Source organism: Rhinolophus sinicus, chromosome 1 (genome assembly GCF_057876585.1).
Source record: "Rhinolophus sinicus isolate RSI-liver-muscle chromosome 1, RSI-T2T, whole genome shotgun sequence".
Lineage (NCBI taxonomy): Eukaryota > Metazoa > Chordata > Mammalia > Chiroptera > Rhinolophidae > Rhinolophus > Rhinolophus sinicus.
This window is the reverse complement of record NC_142501.1, coordinates 57,552,224-57,580,017: the sequence shown is the minus strand read 5'-3', so window position 1 is coordinate 57,580,017 and position 27,794 is coordinate 57,552,224. Positions and strand designations below refer to the sequence as shown.

At 43.6% G+C, this 27,794-nt stretch overlaps 1 protein-coding gene, 1 long non-coding RNA gene and 1 other non-coding gene across 6 annotated transcripts; 1 reads left to right on the top strand and 2 right to left on the bottom strand.

The window, feature by feature from the left end:
• Positions 1–29: 29 nt before the first annotated feature.
• Positions 30–20,688, top strand: RNF41 (ring finger protein 41). 4 transcript variants are annotated; one of them, XM_019742288.3, is made up of 8 exons: positions 70–235; positions 2,631–2,812; positions 8,873–8,941; positions 12,712–12,824; positions 15,876–16,147; positions 16,853–16,988; positions 17,388–17,491; positions 18,347–20,688. In XM_019742288.3, exons 4-8 carry the CDS (start codon positions 12,735–12,737, stop codon positions 18,696–18,698), a joined length of 954 nt encoding a protein of 317 aa, XP_019597847.1. In that variant the 5' UTR covers positions 70–235; positions 2,631–2,812; positions 8,873–8,941; positions 12,712–12,734; the 3' UTR covers positions 18,699–20,688. The 4 variants fall into 4 exon arrangements, with proteins under 4 accessions (XP_019597848.1, XP_019597844.1, XP_019597847.1 ...); XM_019742285.3 differs by lacking the exon at positions 8,873–8,941 and having other exon boundaries at positions 68–235; XM_019742286.3 differs by lacking the exons at positions 70–235; positions 8,873–8,941 and adding an exon at positions 294–405.
• Positions 16,203–27,794, bottom strand: LOC109452948 (uncharacterized). Its single transcript, XR_002138213.3, has 3 exons — positions 27,655–27,794; positions 23,372–23,434; positions 16,203–16,340 (listed from the first exon to the last, which is right to left on the bottom strand). It is a non-coding gene; the product is annotated as an uncharacterized LOC109452948 (long non-coding RNA).
• TRNAS-CGA (transfer RNA serine (anticodon CGA)) lies at positions 27,436–27,517 on the bottom strand. Its single transcript has one exon. It is a non-coding gene; the product is annotated as a tRNA-Ser (tRNA).

The following is a 27,794-nucleotide window of genomic DNA, read 5'->3' as shown; positions in this document are numbered from 1 at the left end:
GTTAAAACCAAGAGGTGGGGTTTGGTGACGAGATTCCGCCGGGTTGCGTAGCAGCCGTGGGCGGGGCAAAGGACTGTCTCACACGGCGACTAGTGGTCCGAACCTTCCTCCTTCTCCTTCCCTTACCCTTCCCCTCCCAGGAAAGGCTGGGACACGGCACCCGGGCTGTCCCGTGGCCGCTGCGGCCTCAGCTCCAGCCGGGCTGGGGTACAGAGTCCAGACCGCTGCCAAGGCGGTGCGTACTGCGCCTGCGCGGGTTCCCACCTAAAAGTGGGTGTGGGAAGGGAGGGGGCGAAGTCCCAGGGGGATTGGGGCGGGGGTTCGAGATATTGGAGGTCAGGATTAAGGGATAGGAGTAAAGATGAAAAATGGAGGAAGGGAGCAGCAATAGGGAGGCGTTGGAAGGTGAGAAGGGGTCACTGGAGGGTGGGTTGTTGGGGAGGTTCATTGGAGTAGGGGAGCCTTAAGTGCGGGAGGGGGCCTGGGTTGGCTGGAGGACAGAGAGGAGGGGACCTGGGGGAATAACGTGGTGTTTAAATGGGCAATGATTGATGGGCCGGGAGGAGAAGGGAACATTCTGGGGGCCAGCCTGGGCAAGGGCGGTGGAACCTGAACCCCCGCCCTCGAAGCGCCATAGCTTGGCTCGTCTCCCATGCCTTGTCTTTGGCAGCCTTGTCTTGCTCCTCCGTTCCTTTCCCCTCTCCCCCTCCCACCCCTCCATGAAGGAATCTCACATTCCTTACATCCCTGCCCTGGGTTTGCAGCCAAGCCCTCTTCGCAGGCTTCACACACCGGAAAGCCTTTGGCAACGTAGGACGCACGGGAAATTGAGGAATGGGAGGAGAGGGGGCTGAAGGAGGAGGAATGAGGGTGTTTTGCCTGAGGGACTGACATCGTCCCCATTCAGAAACTGACTTCGTTCCACCTAATGGAAATGTGCTGTTAATGAGACCACTGAACCACTGTTCTTGGGGACTGGGCTGTGCTAGTGGTAGCGAATCCCTTCCTATACAGGTGGTTTTAGAGTCTGACAATAGGGCAAGAAGCTGATAGTGTTTTTGGCGGATAGTTTTCCCCCATAGAGGAACGGGGTAGACAGACTAGTGTTAGGGAATCTGAGTGATGCAATAATGTTACTACCCTGTGTGTCCAGCTAACTTTGTGGCTGGACCTGGTTCCCAGTAATTGAAAAGAAGGAACAAGCTTCTTTCAAGCATTTCCTTCTGGCCCTCAGTACAGTATTCAGTGTGCTTTCACATTTATTATGTCATTTGATTTTTCGGTACAATATATAAGGTAGGTAAGGCAGGTATCATTTTCCCTATTTGACAGGTGAAGAAATGGAAAACTACAGAAGGATTACATGGCTTGCTAAAAGTCATACAGTTGGCAAAGCTGGGACCAGAACCCAAGTCTCCTGACTCCTGGTCCTCCTCTCGGTTGAAAAATACTGTTTTATTCTGGCCAAGGGAGCATCGAAGTAGGATTGATTTTTCCCAGTATGGGCAACTATTTGCTTTCTGAGTCTGGAACTTGTCACTAGAAGAAGACTGAGCAGAGCCAACAGCACTGGTTCCTGGAAGCATTTATTGAGGTACAGGGGGCATATACCAGGCTGTTGGGAAATACAGTGTTGTGAAAATGGAAGAAGCATTATACCTTTCCCTGTATTCTGAATGGGGGAGAAACATATCAATTTACCCCCGCCCCCCAACCACAGGGAAGAGTGTCAGGCATTGCACTTTGCTCTCTGATTAGTGTATAAATAGCACACTAAGCATGTGGCTGATGAGCATAGTAAACTAATGAGTATGTGTACCAGACTCAGAAGATGAAATGGTCCCTGTTTTATGTATACAAATCATCATCCAATTCCTTCCTAGCACAGCCCTTAATCTAGCAATAGACATGTGTTGGTGAGGAAAGGAGTTTGAATGGTTGCCGTTCTCCTGCATAGTGTTGAATAGATGTCTCAGCACTGTTCATCTGAAGGCTTATCTCCCTCTACATGGTTCCATCCTTTTAGTAATGAGAGTCTAGTCAGCCTAATCATTACTGCTACCTCTCGTCTTCCCAGTTGTCCAGCCTGGAGTAATTTCCCAATTCACTGCCTTTTCATTTTTTAAAAAAACCCTGATCCCTCTTGAATATCTTCTCCTTATGAAATAGTATTTTCCAATTGGAGGATAAGGACCAGAATTCTTTTTACATGAATTAATGTGAAAGCACTTTGGAAACATGAAAGCATCATACTGTGCAGGTGAAGTACCGTGGATATAGGCATCTTATAGCCACAGATTTAGAATCATCGATATTGCTGGTAGTTGTGTGTACAGAATAAAAGAATCTTTGTCTACTTCAAACAGCTCCCCTTGTCTACCTTTCTTCTTGTCCCTTTCTCTCCCCCTCTCAGCTCTGTTTGAGTCTCCTAGACTATGCGTGTGATTCCTTAGCCACACGATCTCATTCCTTACATGGGAGTCCTGTGTGTCTAGCACAGAAACCTGTAGACCTTAATGGAGTTGTCTCATCTTCCCCAACCAACCGCCAGATCCAAGTCTGTCCAGTCTCACTGCCAAGTGGAAGTAGCTCCCCTGACTCACCTTTTTCTTCCTTGTTCCTATTAATAGAGTGCTGATTGTGACATCACATCCATCCCCTTGGCGATGGAGTTTGTCACTAGGAAGGAAGACTCAGTTGAAGAATAGCCAACAAGATGGGTTACTGGGAGCATCTCCTGAGTGGCACTGAGTGGAGGCATCAGGGGGTTGGAGCCTTGTGAACAGGGAACCTGCCCCCCAACACTTGGAAGGTAAAGAGCCTTGACTCAGAATCCCCATTCCAGGCTTCAACCCTCTTCTCTGCCAATCTGGGTTCCTTCTGCTGTTGAAAACTTGATTCTTAAAATACTTTGCTGCAAAAAGCTTTCCATGATTAACCCACATCAGTCTGTTCTTTGCATATTTATGTCTTACATTAGCTATTAACTTTTACTTGTTGGTAAATTGCTTAGTAAATTTTATGTCTTTTTATGTATTTGATATGCTGTATATTCACTCCTTGGGCTCAAGCCTCGCCTACACTTTAGTTGGAGGACAAGGATTGTGTTTTCTGTTTCTTTTACACATCTCTCCTGGTAGGGGGCTGTGTATATAGGGTGAAGATGAGATTTGGGACAATCGCACAAATAGTGCTTGGTGCTGCTGACCAAGTAGGAGGTCCTTGCTGGCTTTTGAAGCCTGGTAGCCTCATTTTAGGTGTTAGATAAATTCTTGAAGAACTGTGTGCCCTCTGGATTCTTTTGTAAAGTGGATCCATTAAAATGTACTAAAGAAGCCTAACTTTAAAATCCCCTGTAGTAAATCCAGTATGGATCACAGCATTCTGGAATTGGACAGAACCTCAGAGGCAGTGTAGCCCTTCCCCTCATCTCACAGGTGAGGAAACTGAGTTCCTAAGAACTCAATTCTCTAAGAGGGGGTGTGACTTCACTCTAAGGATTCTACTGCTTAAATAAAAAAGACTACTTTGGGGCGGTTGGGTGGTTCAGTTGGTTAGAGCGCGAGCTCTGGGCAACGGGGCTGCCGGTTTGATTCCCACATGGGCCAGTGAGCTGCACCCTCTGCAACTAGAATGAAGTCAATGAGCTGCCTCTCAGCTCCCGGGTGTCCAGATGGCTCAGTTGGTTGGGGCATGGGCTCTCAACCACAAGGTTGCCAGTTCGACTCCCACAAGGGATGGTGGGCTGAGCCCCTGCAATTAACAACAGCAACTGGACCTGGAGCTGAGCTGCGCCCTCCTCAACTAAGATTGAAAGGACAACAACTTGACTTGGAAAATGTCCCGGAAGTACACACTGTTCCCCAATAAAGTCCTGTTTCCCTTCTCCAATAAAATCTTTAAAAAAAAGACTACTTCCTTTCACTTAAAAAAATCAAGAGAGTTACCCAAAGAGAGCAAAGTCAGTTAGTGGTAAAGCCAGGACACCTTTTACAACATAATCACTCCCTAATATACCTATTTTTGTTTTATATGCTGAATATTAGAATCGTGGAACTTGTAGAATACCTTAGAACTTATGCAGTCCAGGATGTCTCATTTCATGTGGAGTAAAGGAACTGAGGCCCAGAGAAGTTAAGTAACTTGCTCAAGGTCACACATTTGGTCAGTAATAGAGGCAGAACTAGCACTCAGTTTTCTGGATTCTTGACTCAGTTTTCTTTTTTTCCAGACCTATTCCTTCATTGTGAGACAGGGAGATAAGGAAGAAATGTTTTAGGGACACTTGTGAGACACTTCCCCAGCTAATTTAGTCAGTAGGTTGAGGTTCTAGGAGTCACCTGTTTCCTTACACTGGGGCAGGTTACAGGGCCTTCTCCCTGTGTGACTGGTGACTTGTAGTAATTGGGGCTGGAGACTCCTCAGCCCTTTGCACATCTGTTGTATTCTGGGCAGAGAGGAGAATTAGAAGGGAGCACAGATATCTGGTTTTACCCTTATGCATTTACCAAGAATTGGTGACAGCATGACCAATTCCCCTAAAAATACAAATTATGGGTTGGAGTGGCTTCTCTAATGTTTATCTTCGAGTGAGAGTTTGGATGTATGTGTGAATGTGCATGGTTTGCACACCTGTACATGGGTTCAAGAAACCCCGAATAAGTAGGGATAAATGTTAGGGTCCTTTTAGAAACAATCTGTTTCAAATTCCTCGTGCTCTCTAGGTGTGGACCAGAGAAAACAACTGCAACAGTAAGTTAAAAAGGTATAGGAAGGGGTCATTTTTATAATAATGCTGACCAGGAATAGAGAGAGAGACCCCAGTTAACAGAGAGGAAGGAAAGTAACATAATTACCTGGTTTGGTTGTGACCTGCAGAATAGCAGACGGGGAATGATGCACTTTTCAGTTTGGGTTCAGGATGTTCACGTCGGGAAGGCTGGCAGGACGCCTGTATGCCTGAAGGAACAACTCAGCGCTACTTTCGTTCAACTCCCCAACTTGCGTGAAACCTTCCAAGGCCTTTTCCTATTCTCTAACTCAAGGAGAATATCTAGGAAACTGTGCTTCCAGTGGCTGTGGTCACTGGCTGTGACTCTTGAGGTTTCTGTGGTTTCAGTTTTATTAAGGCTTCTGCCCCCAGGGCAGTGAGCAGTGAGTTCCTGTGAGGCATCCCCCTTGGAATGATATCCTGTCCCTGTGACAGCCCCACAGCAGTGTTGAGAGTCCCAGAGAGTAGTAGTAGTAGTCAAGGAGTCTAGCCTGTGAGCTTGACTATCTGCCTGGTGACAGAGCAAGGAGCTGGCTTCCAAGGTTGTACAGAGGCATGTCAGCATTTGTTTCCCATAGGTGCCAAACAGGGAATACCCCCATCAGACAAGAAATCTAAATTTCCCCTTAATTTTTGAGGCCGCACCCCTGAATGGATGCATTTATAGGAGGATAGATAAAACAGGAGACTCTCTAAGCAGATAAGATTAGTGGTGGAGGTGGTGGTGGTGGTGGGGTCAGTTTAGAAAGAACAACGCCCAGCATCTCTGCAGTTTTGTAAACCCTGACTTTATGGTGGGAACCTTGCAGTTTATAACCCTGCCTGGTGGCTTCCCACATCCTCTGGCCATCTCTGCACTAACTGAGGCAAGTACTCTGCTGTTTATTTTGGGGATGTGGGATCTCCTGAGACCCCATTAAGATAAGTTTTCAGAATCTGTATTCCTCCTTATGACAATATTGTTAGCATTGATTTAAAATGAAAGTGCTGTGAAGCATAGTACAAACTCTAGGCCAGTTTTCTACATTGCCCCCTAGCAGCAGGGAAAAAATGGTAATGTTATTTTAATTTTTGCCCCTTGCTCTAAGGATAACTGATATTTTTTTTTTTTAAAGAGAGGGGAGAGGGGGGAGAGTGAGAGGCAGAGAGAGAAGGAGAAGGAAAGAGAGAGAGGGAGGGAGGGAGCGGGAGAGAGAAGGAGAAGGAGGAAGGGAAGGGGGGAGAGAGAGAGAGAGCGCGATATTTTTAAAAAATTCAATCTTGCGGAAATAATATAACCTAGATCAAAAGTATAATCTCATCAACTCGATTTTTAAAAATATGTATGTACACTACATATATTACTTTTCATTTTTTAAATTGTTTTATAAAAATGGGACCATAGGATACATAATGTTTTTGTAACTTGCATTTTTCAGTTTGAAAGGCATTTCGGCACAGTGGTTAAAAAGCTTGGGCTCTGAAGCCAGTCTGCCTGGGTTTGAATCTGGCTGAACCACTTGTTAGCTGTATGATATTGGACAAGTTTTTTAACCTTTGTGCATCTGTTACTCATCTGTAAAATACGGATAATGACAGTCCCTATCTCATAGAGTAACTCATAGAGTTTTTGTGAGAATTAGATGAGTTAATATACAAGAAATGTTTAGAATAGTGCTTAGCATATAGTAATGCTCAATAAATGTTGACTTCATTATTATTTAATTGTATAAGTAAAATGTGATCATTGTTTAAAAAAGTAGGAAAAAACCAATAAAGCAAAACTGAGTGAAATTAAAAATATTAAAAGTCTGTACTTAGAGACAGCTTCTTGAATACAGAGGGTGTCAAAAAATGCATATGCATGTTTTTTTTAATTTTATTGGGGAATATTGGGGAACAGTGTGTTTCTCCAGGGCTCATCAGCTCCAAGTCATTGTCCTTCAATCTAGTTGTGGAGGGCGCAGCTCAGCTCCAAGCCTAGTCGCTGTTTCCAATCTTTAGTTGCAGGGGGCGCAGCCCACCATCCCATGCGGGAATTGAACCGGCAACCTTGTTGTTCAGAGCGCGCGCTCTAACCAACTGAGCCACGTGGAGGCCCCTGTATATGCATTTTAAGACAGGAAAAAACTGTATTAAAATTGTAATACAGGGCCGGCCTGGTGGCTCAGGTGGTTGGAGCTCCATGCTCCTAACACCAAGGTCACTGATTTGATTCCCACATGGGCCAGTGAGCTGCACACTCTATAGCTAAGATTGTGAACAACGGCTCTCCCTAGAGCCGGGCTGCCATGAGCAGCTGGAGGTCGGGGTGAGCTGCAGCGGGCTGCCATGTGCTGCCATGTGCCACCATGGGCTACCGTGTGCTGCCATGAATGGCCGGTGGCCCGCTTGAGTGGCTGGCAGCCACTGTGAGTGGCCGGCAGCCAGTGTGAGTTGCCAGCAGCCATCGTGAGCGGCCGGCAGCTGGTGAGAGCTGCCATGAGCTAGGAGTGGCCGACCGACGACTGGCGATCAACTGCCTCAGCCGGGAGGAGCTCAAGGCTCATAACACCAGCATGGGCCAGGGAGCTGTATCCTACACAACTAGATTGACAAACAATGTCTTGAACCGGAGTGTGGGGGGCGGGGGGGAGACGGGAAAAGGGGGGGAAATTGTAATACAATGAATGACACTAGCATTCATTTGATTAACGCCATCTTTTGAGCGAACGTCATACTACACAGTGCTACCATAATTCAATTCAACTTCAAAAAATAATACATAGATAACGTCTCTTGAAATATGTACATTTTTTTGGCACATTTTTGGTATATATCTTTCTAGATGCTTTCCAATATAAATGTGTACAAACATAAATATAAATATACATATACTTTTTAACAAAAATTGCACTATAACATATGTAACATGCATAGATATATTATTTTACTTATATAAATAATAAATACCTTTAAGTAATTTAAGTCAATTATTAATAAGAAATATATCTAAGTCCTATTAATGCTATATGTTATCCCATTTTATGGATGTAAAGAATTTTACTGAAAAAAAAAAGAATTTTACTGAATATTTGTGGTACTTCTGATTTCATTTTTGCTATTATATTATAAATAATACTTAGATAAATAATCTAGTATATTGTTTTTATACCCTTGTGTAATTATTTCTTAAGGCTAAGTTCCTGGAAGTGTGAGTGCTAGGTTAAAGGGTATATAGTTTTGGGGGACAGTACCTATTTTTTTTGTTGCGATTCAATTTGATCAACTTTTTCTTGCAAGAGTACATTTTTTTCCAGACCTTACTACAATATATGATGTTATATGTGTCATATATACTATATGACATATATGACATGTATAGTATATGACACATTAAGTGAATATTTTGGACGTGTTCATTGTTTTAACTTTAATACTTTCACAATTTAGAATAATTACAGATTTCTTTATCTTTTTTAAAGATTTTTATTAAAATATAGCCAACACACAATATTATATTAGTTTCAGGTATACACAGTAGTAGCTCAACATTTATATACCTAAAGAAGTGATCACCATAAGTCCAGCAACCATGTGACATCGTACCACACTATCACTGTATTATTGACTATATTCCCTATTCTGTACATTACATCTCATGGCTTATTGTTTTATACCTGGAAATTTGGACCACTTATTCCCCTTCACCTTTTTCTCCCCGGTTTTAATTTTTCAATTACAGTTGACATTCAGTATTATTTTATATTAATTTCAGGTGTACAGCGTAGTGGTTAGACATTTATATAATTTAAGAAGTGATCCCCTTGACTAGTCTAGTACCCACCTAGCACTATACATAGTTATTACCATATTATTGACTATAGTCCCTGTGCTTTACTTTACATCCCATTGACTATTGGGATGTAAAGTAAAGCACAGGGACTATAGTCTATTTTGTAACTACCAATTTGTAATTCTTAATCCCTTCACCTTTCTCACCCACTCCCCTAACCCCCCTCCCATCTGGCAGCTGATTTATTTCTTTATTTGAATAGTGAAGACACACACGGAAAATCTTTTTAAAAGGCACAAAAGGATAAATAAGGAAATTAAAATTTTCCTCCTATCTCTGTTCCTTAGTTATCCCTCCTCAGCAGCAACCACTATTGGCAGTTTCCTCTGGATCCTTCTGGAGAGTTCCATGCATACGTAAGCACAGACACTACATAGTGATTTTGTGCTCCTTGTGGCATACTTTACATATACTATTCTGTATCTTAGTTTTTTTCTCATAACAGTCTATCTTCGCAGTCTTTTCATAGCTGGTACATTTTAAAGGCAGCAATGATTTTTTTTTCCTGTGACTAATTTTCCAGCTATTGTAGAGAAACCAAATTACAATTTGTTTATTTAATTGAGGAAGGTTTTATAAAGTCAACAGTTCAATAGATGAATTACAGGTATTTGGGGATATTTTTGCTCTCATGTAGAAGCTATCTCAGATATCCTCTTCTTGACTTTTTCTCTTTCTCCTTCCCCTTTGTCCCAGCCCTGTGTGTTTTTCTGGACTATGAGAGTGGCAGTGGCTATCAACTAGAACAGCACTAACCAGTCTTAGGTTGCGTTAGTTGAAGTAGAGAAGAAAAGGGGTAATCGTCTCATTCTGTCCATGTTGGTCAGTCCACATGTGGAGCTCTGGGTACCCTGTTTTAGAGGGACATAGGCATTCTGGAATGAGAGAAGTGAGGCTGGGCTAGATATTTCTCATCTGTGCTCTTGCTGCACCCTACCTTGACCTTTCCCAGGAGTGTCTCAGCACAGGGTAACTCACAGTTGGTTACTGTTGAGAGGATTCCTACCCTGGGATATTAAACCCGATGGTCTCTTATGGTCCATTCTAACTGTTAAGCAAAAATAAGACTGTCTTCACCAGGTCAATGGGAAAAACTGGGTATGATCAAATTTTCATCTTTTATTCCTGTACTTCAAAAGTTAAAGCATTCCTGTATTTTTTATCCTCAAGTAATTTCTAAATTAAAAAATATAATTTTTTTCCTATTTCTTGAGTTATGATTTTTTAAAAATGTGTACTCATTAAAATATTTGGTAATTAAAAATAGCAGGAAAAAACATTATCCTTAGCCTACACCCAAATAAACCACTGTTAACATTTTGATATTTCCTTCTGGTCTCTTTTTATGTATGGATTACTTATAAATACACATGTTTTTAAACAGATCTGTAAACAGGTCTGTATTCAATTTAGTGTCCTACTTTTTCAATCTACACGTATTGTATCATGTTATTGCATATTTCCTGTAAACATCATTTAAAAGACATATTCATCAAATGGGCTTATATTACCATAATCACCTAACTGTACCTTTACTGTTAATTTAAATTAATAACTGATTATCTGATTTTTAAAACTTTCTTGGTGTGATTTTTAAAAACCTATCTGGACTTCTTTTTGCACCATTCTTCCTTCCTTCCTGCTTTAGAGGTGTCCCTCTTCCTGTTTAACATAATTCCAGATCACCTCCCTACCTACTGCTACCTCGGTGACCAGATGCTCTCCTGTCTTTATCTTTCCCTCTTCACTAGTGCTTTCCTCTCAGTACATAAACATGCTCAAGCCTTTCTCATCAAAAAGAAAAACACCCCCAACACAGCCCACTTCCTCAACCTCCTTTCTTTCTCTAGCTAGTTCTTTCCCTTCCTTTGAAATCGAGCTTTTGACGAGTTATCTTTAGTTCCTGTCTCTGTTTCACCTCCTGTTCACTTCGAACCACTGCTCTCTTACTTTCACTTCCAATAGCTAGGCCAAAGTGGTTGACAGTGACAATTTCAGAGGGATTGTTACTAAGCCCACGGCCCTGAACTTTAAAGGCCCTAGAGATGGAGAAACAAGTATATAGAGCAATGGTGATGGAGGTCATGGTAACTGTAGTAATGTCACAGGGTGTCATTGTTCCTATATAAAATGAGTAAAGAAAGATAAGTGGTTCCAAAGGGAGTCTTGTGATTTCTTAGATCCATTAGCTTGTGTATTAATCAGGATTTTTATCAGTCGAGACAGACAAAAACCCAGCTCAGACCACCCTAAACATAATAGAGAATTTATTGGCTCATGTAACATATGTTCAAAAGCTGATTGTGGCTTTAGCCATGACTGAATCCAGGACCTCAGATGATCTCATTTGAATTCGATCTCTCAGCCCGCTTTCTTCATTATTGGCTTCATTTTATAAGCAGGCTGTCCTCCTTAATGGCAGAAATGGTCACCAGCCACTGTGGGTTGTACATCCTACCAGCTATGCAACCCAGGGGAAAAAGCTCCTCTTGAGAGCTCCCGTAGAAGTCCCAGGTATCACTCTCATTGTCCTGGGTTGGGTCACATGTCCACTAGGAGCCAGGGTATGGTTTCCAAAGGAAAACAGAGGAAAATAAGATGTAAGGTAGGCAAAATAGTAGATGTCCACTATATCCTGGTTGCCCAGAGGCTCCTAGTTAAAGGAACATTTAAATATATCAAACATTTTATTGATTTGTAGGGAACTGTGCTTGGTGCTACGCTGGATGCAGAACATGAGTTTCTGTTCTTAAGGAATTTTTAATCAAGTAGTAGAAATTAGATGTATACATAAATAATGGTTATTATCATGTATTGAGTACTTATTGTGTGTCAGCAGGCACTTTGCTAAATGTTTTATATGCATTATTTCTTTGAGGACGACTCTATGAAAATCACTTTTATTATTATTTGTACCCATTTTATCTATTTATATTAAAAAAAAAAACTACTTAGGCTTAGGAAGTTTACATAGCCTGCCCAAGGTCACACAGCTAGTGCGTAGTAGAACTGGGGAGAATCCAGCCAGTTTTGACTTAATCCAGTGCTGTACTTTAGCTTGCACTTGACCTATCAAAGCCTCTTTACATCCCACCGCTCCCCGACCTTTTTACATTGGACAGCTTGATTCTAAATTCCCTAGAACAACTTGATCGACTCAGCTCATCTTTTCCAACGACATCACAGCTGACCGCTGGTCTGTGCACTGGCTATCCTTGAATCACGTGCCCATCTTTGATCCAATTAGCCCACCAGTTGGCCGCCCACACAGGAGGTTCAGTCACCCGTCAGTGACTTCTTCTTTGGGTTTGACCCCTAGGAGCCCAAAGAAGGGGCATGGCAGCCCCACTGTTCTTTGAGTCCTTGCTCTCCTGAACCTCCCTCCTTCTTCATCCCCATTGCCACTACCTAAGTTCCGATTCTCAGCATCTCTCTCCGGCCTACATGCTCTTCCTGTCTCCAGTCTCATCCTTATTGACAGAGTGATTCTAAAAGGGACCTTTTATCCAATCATTCCTTTTAAATCTTTCAGTGGCTTCCGATAGCCTTCAGGATAAAAAGTCCAAACTCCTTATACAAGACTTCTCAGGGCCTGACCCTTGCTTGCCTCTCCAGCCTTGTATCTAGACACTTCCTACCTTGCACCCTACAGGTCAGCCTTTTTCTAAACCACTTAGAGTTCCTGGAAGCCGTCATATGCTTTCCTACTTATGGGCCTTTGTGCTGTTTCATGTGCGTAAAACCCAGTGCCCGTCCTGCCCACGTCTTCAACACCTAGCTAACTCTTGCTTGTCTTGTTGGTGACAATTAATCCTAGAAAACTGTCAAAATCACGCTCTCCCTTCAGCCTGGGGTAGGTATCTATATCTCTTGCCCTCATAATGCCCTATGCTTACTCTGTCAAAGCATTTATCACGTCATATTTTAAATGTATGCTTATGTAATGTCTTCTTCCATTAGAATTAAGTTTCTTGAGTCAGCTTTTTGCCCCCAAATGACTGGCACATAGTAGGCTCTCAATAAATAATTGTTAGACAGATGAATAGATCTTGGCAATGAGTTTGAGTTGGCACATGTTTGTAGGCTTCTTCTGAACTGGCCTCTTTTCCTCTGTTACTCCTTCCAGGATCTGGGTTTCAGTGATGAGACATGGGGTATGATGTAACCCGTTTCCAGGGGGATGTTGACGAAGATCTTATCTGTCCTATTTGCAGTGGAGTCTTGGAGGAGCCAGTCCAGGTGAGTCGGTCTGATGGCAGGTTTGGTGGGGCAGTAGGTGGTAGTGGCGATAGAAAATATTCAGATAATGGGATCAAGGGGAAGTCACTGTGTCCTGGCTCCCCCTGCCCACATACACACCCTATAGAGGTTTGGTGCAAAAGAGCGGTGGCGACTACAGGAGGAATAGGGCCTTCCTGAGTCTGTCTAGAGGTGGATGCCACAGAAGTCCACTGCTTCAGGTTTTCTTCGGAGGTTGCTCTGAGATTTTTCTGCTGTAAAATGGTCATCTGTCTGTTTCTGTCTTTTGACAGTAGCTTGGGAACTTCCTTTCCTCTGCAGGGGCTCTGACTAGGTTTTGCTTTCCTACCCATGATTGAACTTCTGGACTCTCCTGCTAAGTTCTCTCTGTGTTTTGATGATGTAGTGTTTTGGGTAATCAACCAGTCTCCCTATGGGCCTCTCTTCTGCCTGCCTACCTACTGTCCAACAAGTAGGAAGTGGGAACTGTATGTACTGACCTATTTTCTTCCTGGGATTTATTGGAAAAACCAATTTTTGACGCAGCTGTGTACTCTGCATTTGATATGAAGCTGCCACCTTCAGTAGGTCATTTCTCTGTCAGCCTTGCCAGACCAGTCAGTTGTATGTTCCTGTGGCAAGTAGGAGGAGAAGCTCATGACTAACAGGCAAGTATAATGAGTGAGATGAATTCTTAACAGTTATATTCCTAGGACATCATCCTGCGTGATCCTTATTGCCCGCACTCTGTGAATATCATCCTTCAGCTAACTAGAGAGAATCCCATTTTCCAAATCAGGACACTAGTCAATGAAGTCTCATGGCCCTTCCCACTCACTGCTTATACAATTGACTACATCCTAACTCCTCTTGATCCTTTGAGTTTATTCTCACTTTCCAGTTTTTAACCATCCAAAGGAGCATAGATGCCTGAGCTGAATGAAAGTCAGCCTGTATTCCAATAGCAGCTAGCCCTGGACCTCTCCCGTCTAGGCCTTTCCAGCCTGCTGCCATTAGAAGCAGATTGGCTGGGTGTGGAGCAAGCTATGCTGGTAGTGTCAAGAGGTCATGGGGTGTGTCAGTTCCCTCTCCACCCTGGCAGGGCCTTATCTGTTTTCTGGCACTATCATCTGAGGCGAGTGACATGTGGAGAGGTCAGTGGCAGTTGGCGATTGTCTGTTAGAAGCCACCCCTCCCCCCACCTCCAGGGTTTACTTTCTGAGGAATACACCTCAAGATGCCAGGTTACCAGGCGCGTTTCCATGGGTAGAAGGCCTCTGCTCGGGATGCTGATTCCCTACATCATATTTATTTTTTGAATAGGTAATAAATTCATATAGTTCAGAAATCAACAGTATAAAAGATATACAGTGAGAACTCGTCCATCCTTGTCCTAATCCACCTAAGCCCCCCATAGAGAATCCCATTACTTTATTTGGTATCCTCCAGTATGTAGAGGGGCAGGTACGAGAAAGTATGAATACATATTATATATGTTTACCTACCTTTCTTACATGAAAGGTAGTACATTCTGTCTACATCTGCAGGGGTGGCAGGTTTAGATAGAATGGTCACAAAAGAGGTGACAGTTGACCTGAGATCTGAATGATAAGGGACCATTCATGCTAAGATTTAGAGGAAGAGCGTTTCAGGCAAAGAGAAGCAGCAGAAGCAAAAGTCCTGAAGCAGGAATTAGCTGGCTGTGGACAAGGAACAGAAAGAAGCCAAAAGGGCCTAAGCACAGTGCTGGGAGCGTGATGTGAGGTGAGGAGAGCGCAGAGGCACAGGGCCAGATCAAGCAGAATGTCCTGAGGACGTGTTTCGGTTTATTTTAAGTATAATGGGAAGCCATTGTAAAGTTTTAAGCAGGGGAGTGATCTGATCTGATCGGTATTTTTAAATGATCACTTTGGCTGCTGACTGTAGAATGGATTCTAAAGGGGCAAGATAGAAGTAGGGAGACCAGTTAGAAGGCATATTTAGTAATACAGGTGAAAGATGATCGCTTGAACTGGATTAGTGGCCGTAGAGATGGGGAAAAGTAGACAAATTTAATATTTTTTTGGAGATAGGGTTTGTAAGACTTTGGAAAGAATCAAATGTCTTTGAGTGAAAACTAAAAATCTACTGATAGTTGGATTAATGATATTGAAAATGACTTCCTACAGAGCCGTCTATGTTTTAGTCTTTGGCTTTAAGAGCATCTTGAGGGCGTATTTTTTTTTATTGTCCAACCTAGCAAAGTGATGGGGATACAGTAGGCACTCCATTCGTTTGTCAACATGTTCCGAGTGCCTACTGTGTTTATCCCGTGCCAGAGGCCAGACCGTGTCTCCACAGAGGCCAGGGAATCCTCTCACTTTGAAGGATTAACTTTGGAGGTTATCTGAGTTATCAAGGAAGTAGGCTGAAATATGATCTTTATGAAACTGAAAAGAATGTGATTCTATGAAAAACCAGCCCTGTTTTGGGGGGTAGGCTTGGCCTTTGGGACACAGGGCAAAGCAGCCCTCATAAGAACTTGGGCTCACACAGAGAGAACTCTTAACCTTTTACCAGGAGTTCTGGGCTTTTTTGTTTTGCTTTCTTACATTGACCTTTTGCCAGTAAATCTCTGTCCCCCCCACCCCCGCCTTGTCCTTTAAGACCCATTTCTAATTCTGTCCTCTCCATAAATACCTGCCCTGATTGACTCTCACCTTCCTCTGGATTTCTTTGGTAATTATGGTGTATGCAATCCAGTTGGCAGATGATAAGGGACTGCCTTCTGTCATCTCTCCTATTGTCCTGCAACATTATATCTTATTGTTATATAACTTTTTACTTGTTTGTTTTGTGTCACAATCCATTTGGAATCTTGAGCACAGGACACATCTGAAACCTGTCCCCCACAATACCTTACCCAAAGTATAGTGCAGCTATACTTTGCCGTGACCCGGGGACCTCTGGTCCTGGAAGCTGCTCCAAGATTTGATTGGCTTTCAGTTATCACATCCAGGCTCTTAGCTCCAGCTAATTCCCTTGTGCCCTTTTGCCCTGCTCGCCCTCTAGGCACCGCATTGCGAGCATGCTTTCTGCAACGCCTGCATCACCCAGTGGTTCTCTCAGCAGCAGACGTGTCCGGTGGACCGTAGTGTTGTGACGGTCGCCCACCTGCGCCCAGTACCTCGGATCATGCGGAACATGTTGTCAAAGCTGCAGATTGCCTGCGACAACGCTGTATTTGGCTGCAGTGCTATTGTCCGGCTTGACAACCTCATGTCTCACCTCAGTGACTGTGAGCACAACCCAAAACGGCCTGTGACCTGTGAACAGGGCTGCGGGTAAGATCCTTACCTTCTTCTGCCCCACAAGGCTAAGGGCCGCTCCGTTTGTATCCCTGTCTCTGGTCCCCTGCTCACGGGCTGAGCAAGTCTCCTGTGCATGTAGGCAGGGAGTGTCCTTGGCCTTCCTGGCTTCCTGCCCCAGGATCTCAGATTCATGCTGCTTTTCCAACTCTGATCTTTTTTGCTCTTGCTTTAATATAAGAAGGGAGACAGCAATTCAGCAATCTGCGTGATAACACTAAGGACTGATTTACTTTATTCTTCCCTTTCGGTCCAGTATTACTTTGTCTTTGTCAGATTGACTGCCCTAATTTCCAGCCCTATCATATTTCCTCTTGCCCTATTTTTTTCTTTCTTTGGGGTGTGAAATATTTGATTCAATGCTGATAGCTAGCGCTGTGAATCTAGGGCTTCTCAGAGGAATGAGTGCACAGGCAGAATCTGTAGGAGAAAAGGAGAGCCATGTGGTAGATAAAACACTGTCTTATAGAGGGAAAGAAGCACAGAGAAAGTAGATAGCAAAGGGGTGAGGGGGGAGCTGGGGAGGAGGAAGTAAAGAGAATAAATAAGAGGGAGGCCTGAAGTTAGAGATTAATTAATATTAGAAATTGGGGGTAGGAGAAAGCCCTCTCAGCAAGTTTCTGCCTTTGTCCACATGTCCCATTGAATGCTTCTGTTCTCTTTTCCTACCCGGGGCGGCAGCCTGGAGATGCCCAAAGATGAGCTGCCAAACCACAACTGCATTAAGCACCTGCGCTCAGTGGTACAGCAGCAGCAGACACGCATCGCAGAGCTGGAGAAGACCTCAGCTGAACACAAACACCAGCTGGCAGAGCAGGTAGGGCCCAAAGAACGTGGGGAAAAACATGTCCCTAATGTACAAATGAACTGCCTTCCTGTGGGTGATAAGCACCATACAGATCTGTGCCTATGCACCTAGCTGAGTGGATATTCTGCCTGTGGCCTAGTAGGGAATCAGATTGGAGCTCTTCTCCCTTCCCTTTATCTCTTCAATGTCATTCATTCACTGAACATTTACCAAATTGCCTCTCTGTGACAGCAGTTTACTAAGCACTGCAGCTACAGCTATGAATGAAACAATCATATCTCTGCCTTCATGAAGCTTACAGGCTGGTTATTCCTCTGATGTCTCAATTGCCCTCATTCTCAGATAACTTTTGTCTGTCATCTGCCATCTGCCTTAACCATCACCCCTGGTTCTCTTTCCCTCCAATAGAAGCGAGACATCCAGCTGCTGAAGGCATATATGCGTGCAATCCGCAGTGTCAACCCCAACCTTCAAAACCTGGAGGAGACAATTGAATACAATGAGATCCTAGAGTGAGTGTCACTCAGGGTATGGAGTTACTCCATGTCCTGGCACTGAACCCCGAAAGGAGGAGGGGCAGGGGAGTGGCAAAAGGAGGGTATTAAAAGGGCCGGGCTGGGGCCACCACTTTTCAGGTGTTGGGATGAAGGACAGTGGCAGAGGAGAAGATAATCTTCAGCCCCAGTATAGGATCTCTTATTCTTTGGGGTGGATGGAAGAGAAAGCTTACCTAAGGATGCAATTTCTCCAGAATTAGGTGAGTACCCATATATACAAAGCCCTGTATTAAAGGCTGTGAGTGCTGGGAGGGCCAAAAAGAAGATGTCATCCCTATCTTCAGGTAGCTTACAATCCAGAGAAGAGAATGTGCAAATCCAGGAAAGTGAACTAAAAATGTAGCAAGATGCAGTGAAGTAAACAAGTGAAGTCTAAGATCCCTTTCACCCTTTCACTTCTGGAGCACTATACATCTCATAGACTAAACTGTTAAGGGTGAAGCAATATATACAATACAAACAGTGGTGCCTGGCACACAGTATAGAGGAATAATTGCTTCATTCAATAAATATTCATTGAGCATTTAGTATGTGCCAGTCACTGTGTGTGCTAAGTATTGGGATTTTTAAGAAAAATAACAGGGACCCTACACTTGTGAGGTTTAATCTGGTGAGTAACGTGGTGACTTAGATGGGACCAACTACAGAACGATTAGCAGTTTCTGAACCAATGATGGAAGGAGAGAGGGGAGGGGGAGGAGAGGATAGGTTAAGCTAAGTGCCGAGTGGGGGGTTGTTCCTATTAGGGAAAGAAACCATGCAGAGAAAGGGGATGAGCTGGAATGACCACCTCCAATCCCCTCCACACAGGTGGGTGAATTCCCTGCAGCCAGCAAGAGTGACCCGCTGGGGAGGGATGATCTCCACCCCAGATGCTGTACTCCAGGCTGTAATCAAGCGCTCCCTGGTGGAGAGTGGCTGTCCTGCCTCTATTGTCAACGAGCTGATCGAAAATGCCCACGAGAGGAGCTGGCCTCAGGGTCTGGCCACACTAGAGACAAGACAGATGAACCGGCGGTACTATGAGAACTACGTGGCCAAGCGTATCCCCGGCAAGCAGGCTGTTGTTGTGATGGCCTGTGAGAACCAGCATATGGGGGATGATATGGTGCAGGAGCCGGGGCTCGTCATGATATTCGCACATGGCGTGGAAGAGATATAGTCTCTCGGCAGGCTGTCAGGAAGAGATGGAAATCGGAAAGTCTCATCATTCCAGTAGCTGGGCCCTGAGTCTTCCCCACTGTCCTTAACCCTGTGGCTTACACGTGAGCCACACATCTCCCTGCTTTTCTGGCACTGAAGGGCCCTGAGGCACTTTGCTCAGCCTTTCAGGTGGGAACCTACATTCCTTCTTTTTGCCTAATTTCTTCCCCTAAGATGTCTGTAAATTTTCCTTCTGGTTGGGAAAGTCCCCACCTCTATATCTGTTTTCCTGCCAAGGATTCCTGGTTCCAGGTATTTTCAGAAAGCACAAAGATAATCATTTTCTGTAAGGATCAGGGTGGAGTGAGGAATCTCTAGTCGTTCCCCTCCTCCAAAACCAGGGAATCTGAGCAGGCCTATTGACTAAACATCATTTAGAGGACAGCTCTGGGGAGCAGACATCCTGAAGAAATGGTAAGGGTGGAACCAAAACCCTAGAAATAAACAATAGGGCCAGTAACTGGCCATCACCGATGGCCCTGAGGGGAAGACTGGACCTCTGAGCCAAGCAGGACCTTGTTTAGCCCACCTTAAAGGCCTGGGCTCCCACTGGGTCTGCAGGCGTGCAAGTTGGGATGCCGAAAATGTCCAAGTGAGCTCTTCTTTCCTACACTTTCTCGTAATTAAGGAATGACAGGAGTGGGGGAAGGCGGTTAGTCTGTTGGGGTGAACATGCTCAGCAAGAAGCAGCTCACTAGTTTTTGCTGAAGTCACGCAGGCACTGCTTCTGTGGCACAGGCCTAGTAGTTCCAGAGACCCCTCTCCAGCCCTGTGATTGTAACACATTATTTTGATAATTTCCTTTGGCCATTGTTACTTGTTTATATTTCACTCCCTCCTACTTTTTTTTTTTTTAAAGAATGGCCTGGCTATGGCTACCCCACTTTTCCAGCCCAGCCACACATTGTTGGCAATTTAATTTATTTACTTTTTTTTTTTTTAAAGAAAGGAAAAAGAAAAAAAATTAACAAAACTTGAAACTTTTCTTTTGCTGTTCCTATGGTGGGGATTCTGGATAGGGTGGGACTGGGATGGGGGCTATTTTATATTTTTCCTTTGCAGCACAACCTTTGGCTTTAATAGAGGAAGGGCCGAGGGAGTCCTTGGCTGACCTGATAAGGTATGCCCCAACCGTCCTTAACCCCACTGAGATGAGGCGCTTCCTCTGTTCTAGTGATGGATGTGACAGTCCAGCACCGATGCTGTGCCCTCTGGCGAACTTTGCTCCTGGCCCTTCCAGGGTCTCATTGTAAAATTCTGGATTTCGAGTATTAATTTTGAAGAAATCCCTCGCCCCATTTCCTTGGAGATGTATAGCTGGATTCTATCTTCACCAGACAAGGTGGAATAGAAATTGTGTCTTTGTCTGTGAGTATAGGCTGTGCTCTGTCTCCCCCAGGCCCCCTAAGGGCTTCAGCTCCATTTCAGGCTACCTGGGGTGTTCCTTGACCCCTAAGGTGACTGGCAGAGTAACAGAAGGGGAGGGATAGTGGGTGTGATTATTTTAATATGCAGGTGGGAGTGGGGTTGAAGAGAGATGGCCATATAACAGCCCCAAACTCTCTTTTTGGAGTTTTATTCCAGGCCAGCTTGCTATAGGTCTGGGTAGTTGGGTCATGGCTCCCCTGGGATTGGAGTAGAGGGATACAGCTTGAAAGGAGTAAGGAACAGTCATATGTTCTAGCTCCAGGACATTGTACTCAGGAATTTGAAAACGCTGCTATACTTAGTCTGGTTACTACATTTCTTCCACTCCCCACTGCCCCTGCCTGCCTTACCAAGGCCCATACCCCCTGTCATCACCCTCAGATGGAGCCAGGAAGCTCAGTTCCGGCTTCCCCACCCTTTGCACTAGTGTCTCTGCAGGTTGCTGGTTGTGTTACATGTGCTGTTCCATGGTGTTGACTGCACTAATAATAAACCTTTCACTCAGTTCTCTAAATTCTTAATTCAGTATCACTCCCCTTCTTCTGAAGGTTTCTCCTCTGCTTTGGCCTTTTTCTCACCTTAATTCCCCTTACTTTTTCCTTGCTTCGTAACCTACCCTAGTCTTAGAACTAACCTCTGTTTTAGGAGGATGCCTGCCTGGGAGTAGTAGTCACCTCACATCTTCTTTGTCCTGTGTGCCCTCCTAAGTCCTTCCCTCCTGCCTCCTGTTCTATGGCAGCCAACACTTTCCAGTGATAGGAACTGTGTTCTGCCTTTGCCCCAGATTCCACATCTTGCCTACGTGCTCCTGGGTTCTGGGACACTTGCCACAGAAGATGTACATGCGCCTTTCTCCCTTGTCCCATCTTTGCTTTGGAATCTGGGATGCCACTGCAGGCAGGGAAGCCTCTACCCTCCAATGCCTCCTAACCAACAAAGTAAATGTGAGGAAGGAAACCTGGAATGGCTACCTGCTATGGTCAGATCTTGATAAACCCTTATTTGCTGCCAACTTCTCCCTGTCTTGAGAAAAAGAACGTACTCTTTTCCCCTAAAACTATATTTTAAATTTGTTGAGCATTTATCATGCACCTAATGTAAATCTAATAGTACTCTAGATACTCTAGCGGGGTTAAAAAAGGGGGCATAAGAGCATCTATGCCAACTGCGCCTACTACTTCCATACACACAAGGTCTGACTGTAAAATAACGATGAGCACATCACAATATGCAGCATAAGAGGCAATATATTTACTCTAGTGATACCAGTAGTGTTTCCTGCCCCCTTCACCCCCCAAATTTCCTTCAAAATTACTTTCAGAACCTGCTGCTCATTCTTTTGAATGTCATGAATGGTACCAAATCTTCCTTTTAGGGTAGATTTGGTTTTTGGAAACAATATTCATTGAATATTCTGCAAGGAACTCACTAGGGTGGGGATAGGGGAGTTCATGTAGCAAAATGGCACCTAACTTCAAAGACTTACTCCCTAATGGAGATGAGTATATGAAGACATAATAAATATGGCAAGTGGATTTACAAGCAATATGTAAAGAGGGGAAAAATAAAGCCACCGATTCTGATGTGCACCAGGAAAGACGTTTTTAGGAGTAGTGGTATTTATTCTAGGTCAGAGGTTGGCAACCTACAGCTTGCATCGTGCTGTCTACTTTTGTAAAAAAGTTGTATTGGAACACAGCTAAGTACGTGTTGTCTGGCTGCTTTTAGATTACAACAGCAGAGATGAGTAACTGACACAGAACTATGGCCCACAAAACCTAAAGTATTTGCTACTTTGTCCTTTATAGAAAGTTTGCCAACCCATTCCAGGGTCAGGAGAAATGGGCAGGAAAAGGAAGAGGGTGGGTTTTAATTTCTTACTTCAGTGTATAGATTTGAAAAATCAAAACATCTTATACATTGCCCAAATTAGCACTTAAAATTAATAATATATCCTTAATCTAACACAAACCTATATTCTCACTTCCCCAATTGTCCCAAGAAAAGTACTTTCAGAGCTAATTTGTTGAACCCTGGATCCAATCCAGGAACCATGCATTGTACACCAGGTTATGTGTCTTAACTCTTTCTCTTTTAATCCAGATTCCTGGAACAACCTTTCTTTGTAACACTAATTTATTGAAGAGATTGGGCCAGTAGTCCTGGAGAGTGGTCTTTTGGATTTGACTGACTGCTTTCTCATGGTGTCCTTTAATTTGTTCCTCTAGTCCCTATTTTTACTAGATATTAGATGTAGAGTCTGAGAGATTCCAGTTTAACAGTTCTGGGGACAGAAGACATCATCGGAGAGATGTTTTTTATGTTGTGTAACACCAGGAGATAGGCCCAGTTGTCCCACCATTAGCTTGGTCATTGTGCATTTATAGAGTTTTTTTAAAGCTGGCTAGGTGACGAATACATGCCCTGAGAGAAGGGGCAGCTGGTTGGTGGTAAAGCTCCAGTTGGTTGCTGCTGTATACGAACAGGGGCCCAACATTGCCAAATCTTATTTTCACGAATCTTTGAACATCCTATTTATGCTAAATCACACAACTTTTAAATGTTGTTTCAATTACAAAAAGAAATCTAAGGTCCACCAGTTTGCAACTTCTGTTTTAGGCTAAGATCACAGCATGAATAAAAACAAGTGGAGATGAAGGCTGTGTTCATGAATAAAAAGACTAGTGGGATCTGGAGCACACTTTTTTGAAGGAAGTAATGGAAGATAAAGCTAGAAATAATTTGGGGCCAATTCTTAGAAGAGCTTGAATACATGGCAGGGAATTTGGACTTTAATTTTCTAGGTAAGTTTTTGAGAAGAGGAGTGACTTCCAACTCATAATTCTAGTGGCAGTGGGAAGACAGTGAAAAGTGGTGACAACATTAGTAAGCTTTGCAGTAATTCATGCAAGAGAGGATTAGAGCTTGAAATAGAACAGGAAAGAGAACAAGAGACATCCAGGGAGAAAAACAGGCCTTAGTAACTGAATAGATTCACTCAGCCCACATTTATAGCTTACCTGTCATGTACCAGAAATGGCACTAGGCATTTGAGATACACAAATAATTGAGAAACAAATCTTTAAAGGAATTTGCAGTTTAGTAGGTGCACTTGAACAAATAATGGGGAATACAAAACAGTATGTTACTAATAGAGAAGGACTAAGTACAATGGGACGAGGAGGAAAGGGGTCACCTACCTACCTGGTGGGACATAGGAGGGAAGGCTTCTCAGGAATCACTGGAGCTTTCTGAACAAGATACTGGCTGCGAGGAAAGGGGATAACAGCTAAATTAAGCATTTACTGTGAGTCAGACACCATTCTAAGTATTAAATAGTCTTCCCAACTTTACAAAAAGGCACTATTATCATCTCCATTTTCTATGTGGAGTAACAAAGGACAAAATACAGCAAAGAACTGGGATTTGAACCCAGAAAGTCATTCCAGAGCCTGAGCTCCTAACCACTGCACTCAACAAGGGGCACTAACCAAAGATGAGTCACAGATAAAGACAGGTTTCTAGTCTGTGAATGAGAAGACCATGTCATTAGCCTAAATAGGGAGGAAGGATGAGCAGGTTTCAGGGGTGAAGGAACTCATTTGGGGAACACTGGATTGGAAGTACTTCCATAAAGAGGTGCTTAGCCAATAATTGGAAATGTGGGTCTGGAGCTGAAGAGCAAGAGTTAGAGTTAAAGATGTGGATTTAGGAGTTACCTGCCCAGAGGTGATCAAGAAATTCTAGGAATTAATATAAACATTAAAGGAAAGAACAGGAAGAAGCCTAAGGATCAGACCTGGGGGAATTCCAGGAGTAATCTAGAACAAAATCTGGAAAATAGATAAATGATAAAGTTGGCTAATGCATCAGCTTTTTAAAAAAGTAATTTTGAAGTAATGAATCATTTAAATGGGGCTCATAAACTAGCTGTGAAGGAGTTCCAAAAATGTTTTGTACAATGACAGCATTCCTGAAACAAGTGTCAGTTGAGATATTTTAGCTCAAGTCCTCTAATGATTTGCTTTACTAGATAAACTACAGAGATCCAAGCCTCTTAACATTTGGAACAAGTCAACAATTTGGGATTATATTAAATTCTTGTGTGTTAGTTTCTCCCCCATTAGCCTTTTAGTTGCATAAAAGCAATTCTGATTAAGATCTGAGAATTTGTAGCTTTGATCAGGTTAGGGTGGGATTACCTAGTCTTTGGTTATGAGGTAGATAGAAGAAGCTTCATGAAAGAAGGAATTAAGCTATCACCTGATTAGATTGGGGTGTCTTACTGAGAAGAATTAAGGATTTTAAAAAAAGGTGATTTAGGCAGGGTATATTGATAATTGGAGCATGTATTTAATCAGATGGGGCGCTGAAGTTCCTGGACATGGGAATAATATGAAGAAAGCAGTGTTTTTAGAGATTTAAGTTGGCAAAACTGGGGCACTTAGAAGGCCACTGGAGAAAAAAACGTCAGATATTTCTTAAGGTTAGAAACTAGATGGAATTAAGAATAGTAGCATAAATGGAAAAGATTGAGAATGCGATTCTGGGAAAGGAAGAAGTTTTGTTTGTGTTTTAGGTGACATTAGGTCAGCTATGCAGACATAGACAGTTGGAGATAGAGGACCATGGTTTGGCTGGGAGGCCATGCCTGGAACAGTCGCTTGGGATTTTTTCCTTGGGAAGAGGGAAAAGAATGAAGTTTTAGTAGAATTCCACAGGAGGAGGGAGAAAGCAAATGAGATGGAGAAGGTGTTCTAAGAGAAAAACAATGAGTACAGTGTCTCTGAAATCCATTAAGAAATCAATGGTTTCAAACAGCAAAGGTTTCTACCATGGGGTATTAAGATAGTATGGAGCTGGAGGCAGAGGGTATACATTTTATTCAAGAAAGGAGGTAGAAAAGGTTTGGAAGTGTCAAGTGAAAGTGTAGTTTTGTTTGTTCTGAAATAAGGATTGATTCAGTGGAGTAGAATTTGAATGTGTTATGGAAGGTTTATTTATGGAAGGTTCCCTAGGAGGTTGAAATGAGTGGGATTGCAAGCCTAGACAGAGAAGGTTATTTAAGGGCAGACAGATGAGCAAGGCCAAATACTGAATCAGAAACTGAAGAATACCAGTGGGTAGAACGTAATAAATATGTAAGAATGGTGAGAGAGAGAGGTGGGCCTGATGGTGCAACACAAAGAAAGAGACAGGATTTGTCGGGATGGAAGGGGAAGGATGAAAGAATCGGGGAGTTGGGGAGGGCTGTGGATATAGTGAAAATTGGAAATTATCTACTGTTCATGAAAGTTCAACGCCGTGGCCTCTAGTCCTCTAAAATTACAAGGGAAGCATTTGAGAGCAAAAGATAGTATCTCCCAAATACCAAACAACCTCTGTCTTTCTCCTTCTCAGTTCAGATCCTCCATTTTGTAAACTGTGGAGCCTTCTTCCCTTCACAACATAGTTGTCGGTTGCCCTCTGCTGGTCCTTGTTGGTCTTGGCTCTCCAGATATTTAAATCTGAGAGCATGTGCAAAATTGGATGGTAGAAAGCTGAGCACTGAGCTAGTAAGATTCTATTACAGTACATATTTGATCACATCTATATGTAAGACCTAGTACAGGACATACAAACAAAATACACAGTCCTAATTCCCAAGAAGCTTAGAGTGCAGTCTGAGTGAAGATTAAAACAAGTACATATACTGTAAAAACATCTATTTACTCAACAAAATTCTTTTTTTATTGAGGTTATATGTGCCAAGAATTTACATCTACAGGGGAAGAAAGACTTCACATAATAAGATTAGGGCGTAGGATGTGGTGAGTGACAGGTGGTTAGAGAAGGCTTCCCAGAAGAACCAACATTTAAGTGGAGACTGAGTAGAAGGTGAGGATGAGCAAAATTATTGCAGGCAGAGAACAGCATGAACAAATACTATACTAGGAATTAAAAGAATGCCATGGGTGGAATGTAGAGAATATGGAAGAGCGGTGAGAGAAAAGAGACCAGGTCATGAGACAGCAAAAGCAGCTATGGAAAAGTTTAAGGTCTCGGGCCACAGTGTGCATGCTTTAGTGCAGCTTTGCACATATTAACTTCTGTAGTCCTCACAATGACCCCTATTTTCCACATAAAGGCTCCAGCAAGTGGTCCAGTCTGCACTCACTCCTGAGAAAGTGGACAGACTTGAACATACTTAAGAGGTAGAATATAATTTGTTTTTATTTTAACTTCTGCAGCGGCGTGTCAAAGGAGATGACTTGCATGCGATCTAGTGGACGGTGGTGGTAGCCTGATAGGTTCCCGCTGGAGTAACCAGGAGCCTGGAAGAGAAGGGGTACAAGGATGTGCAGATGGGAAGTGATCACACTGTGGACTGGAGGGGGGGCAGGAGACAGTGGTGAGGGTGATCTTGGAAAGAACAGCGTGAGCAATGGTATGAAGGCGGGAAACTCCAAAGTATAAATGTTTAGAAAGCGCTATGAATTACCCTTGAACCCCCTGTCCTTTGGGGATTCTTTTTGGAGGAGATGCTGCTGTACAAAAAAATGAAATACAAAAAGAACATCCTCCACAAGTGTCCTAGATATCCCCACAATCAGAAATTGTGGGTAGGAAGAACCAGGGGAAGTGAGTACAGCAGCGTGACAGGTTAGAGAAGGGATTAATTCCCTAGCTTGGTTAACTACCTGACACATAATGAGCACTCAATAAAAAGTGATAATTATCTTCCCACACTAGCTCCAGCTCGATCTGCAGTGTTGGTTCCAGTAGGTTACTCTCCCTAGCTCTGTACCTGAGGTGCATCTCCTCGAGGAAATCCAAATGAGAGAATGCCCTGTTTCTTGGGTCTTCATTTGTAATCAGACCTACAAGACGTGACTTCTGGTCATGAAATCCAGAGGTGCCCTTTTTTCCTGGAAACTCCAGTTTTGACTTTTACAGCACAACAGGCATTTACATTCCCAAACAAAACTTAACCCTTCTTCTTCAACCAAATCCTTTGCTATTCCCTCCCAAAAGCATGAAACAATGTATGCCAAAGCTACAATTCTGAAATTACCTTACATCCTAGCAGCCCATAAGGTTGTGCATAATTAAGCTTCCGTGATCACCCTCATCCCCCCCCCCCCAAATCCAAAGGTGAGATATCTTGAGATCTTCTGGCTTCTCTTTCCCAGACAGAAAGGAAAGTGCACGAAAGGCACGTGCGAAAACCAGGGATTCCCTTCACGCTTCCTGAGGTGGGCGCGCGGGGAGGCCCCGGAAAAAGCTAACGTCACGAACAGGATTCGAACCTGTGCGGGGAAACCCCATTGGATTTCGAGTCCAACGCCTTAACCACTCGGCCACCGTGACTTCCAAAACCACTCTTCTCACACTTACAGCAGGAGTCGGCATTGCGGGGAAGCCGAGCCTCATCCACATACCCACATCCACAGACCAATACACACATAACATCCTGTGACACCCCCACCGCCACCCCCGCTCCTTACCTCTCTCTACGCCACTCAAAGGAAAAGAGACGGGTCTCGAGGAGTGCAAAGCTATTTAGGAGGTGATGGCGAGACCGGCAGAGGAAGCACTTGGAGGGGAGGGGCTGGGCCCCGAGGGTGGCGGCTAGGGACTCCTCGAG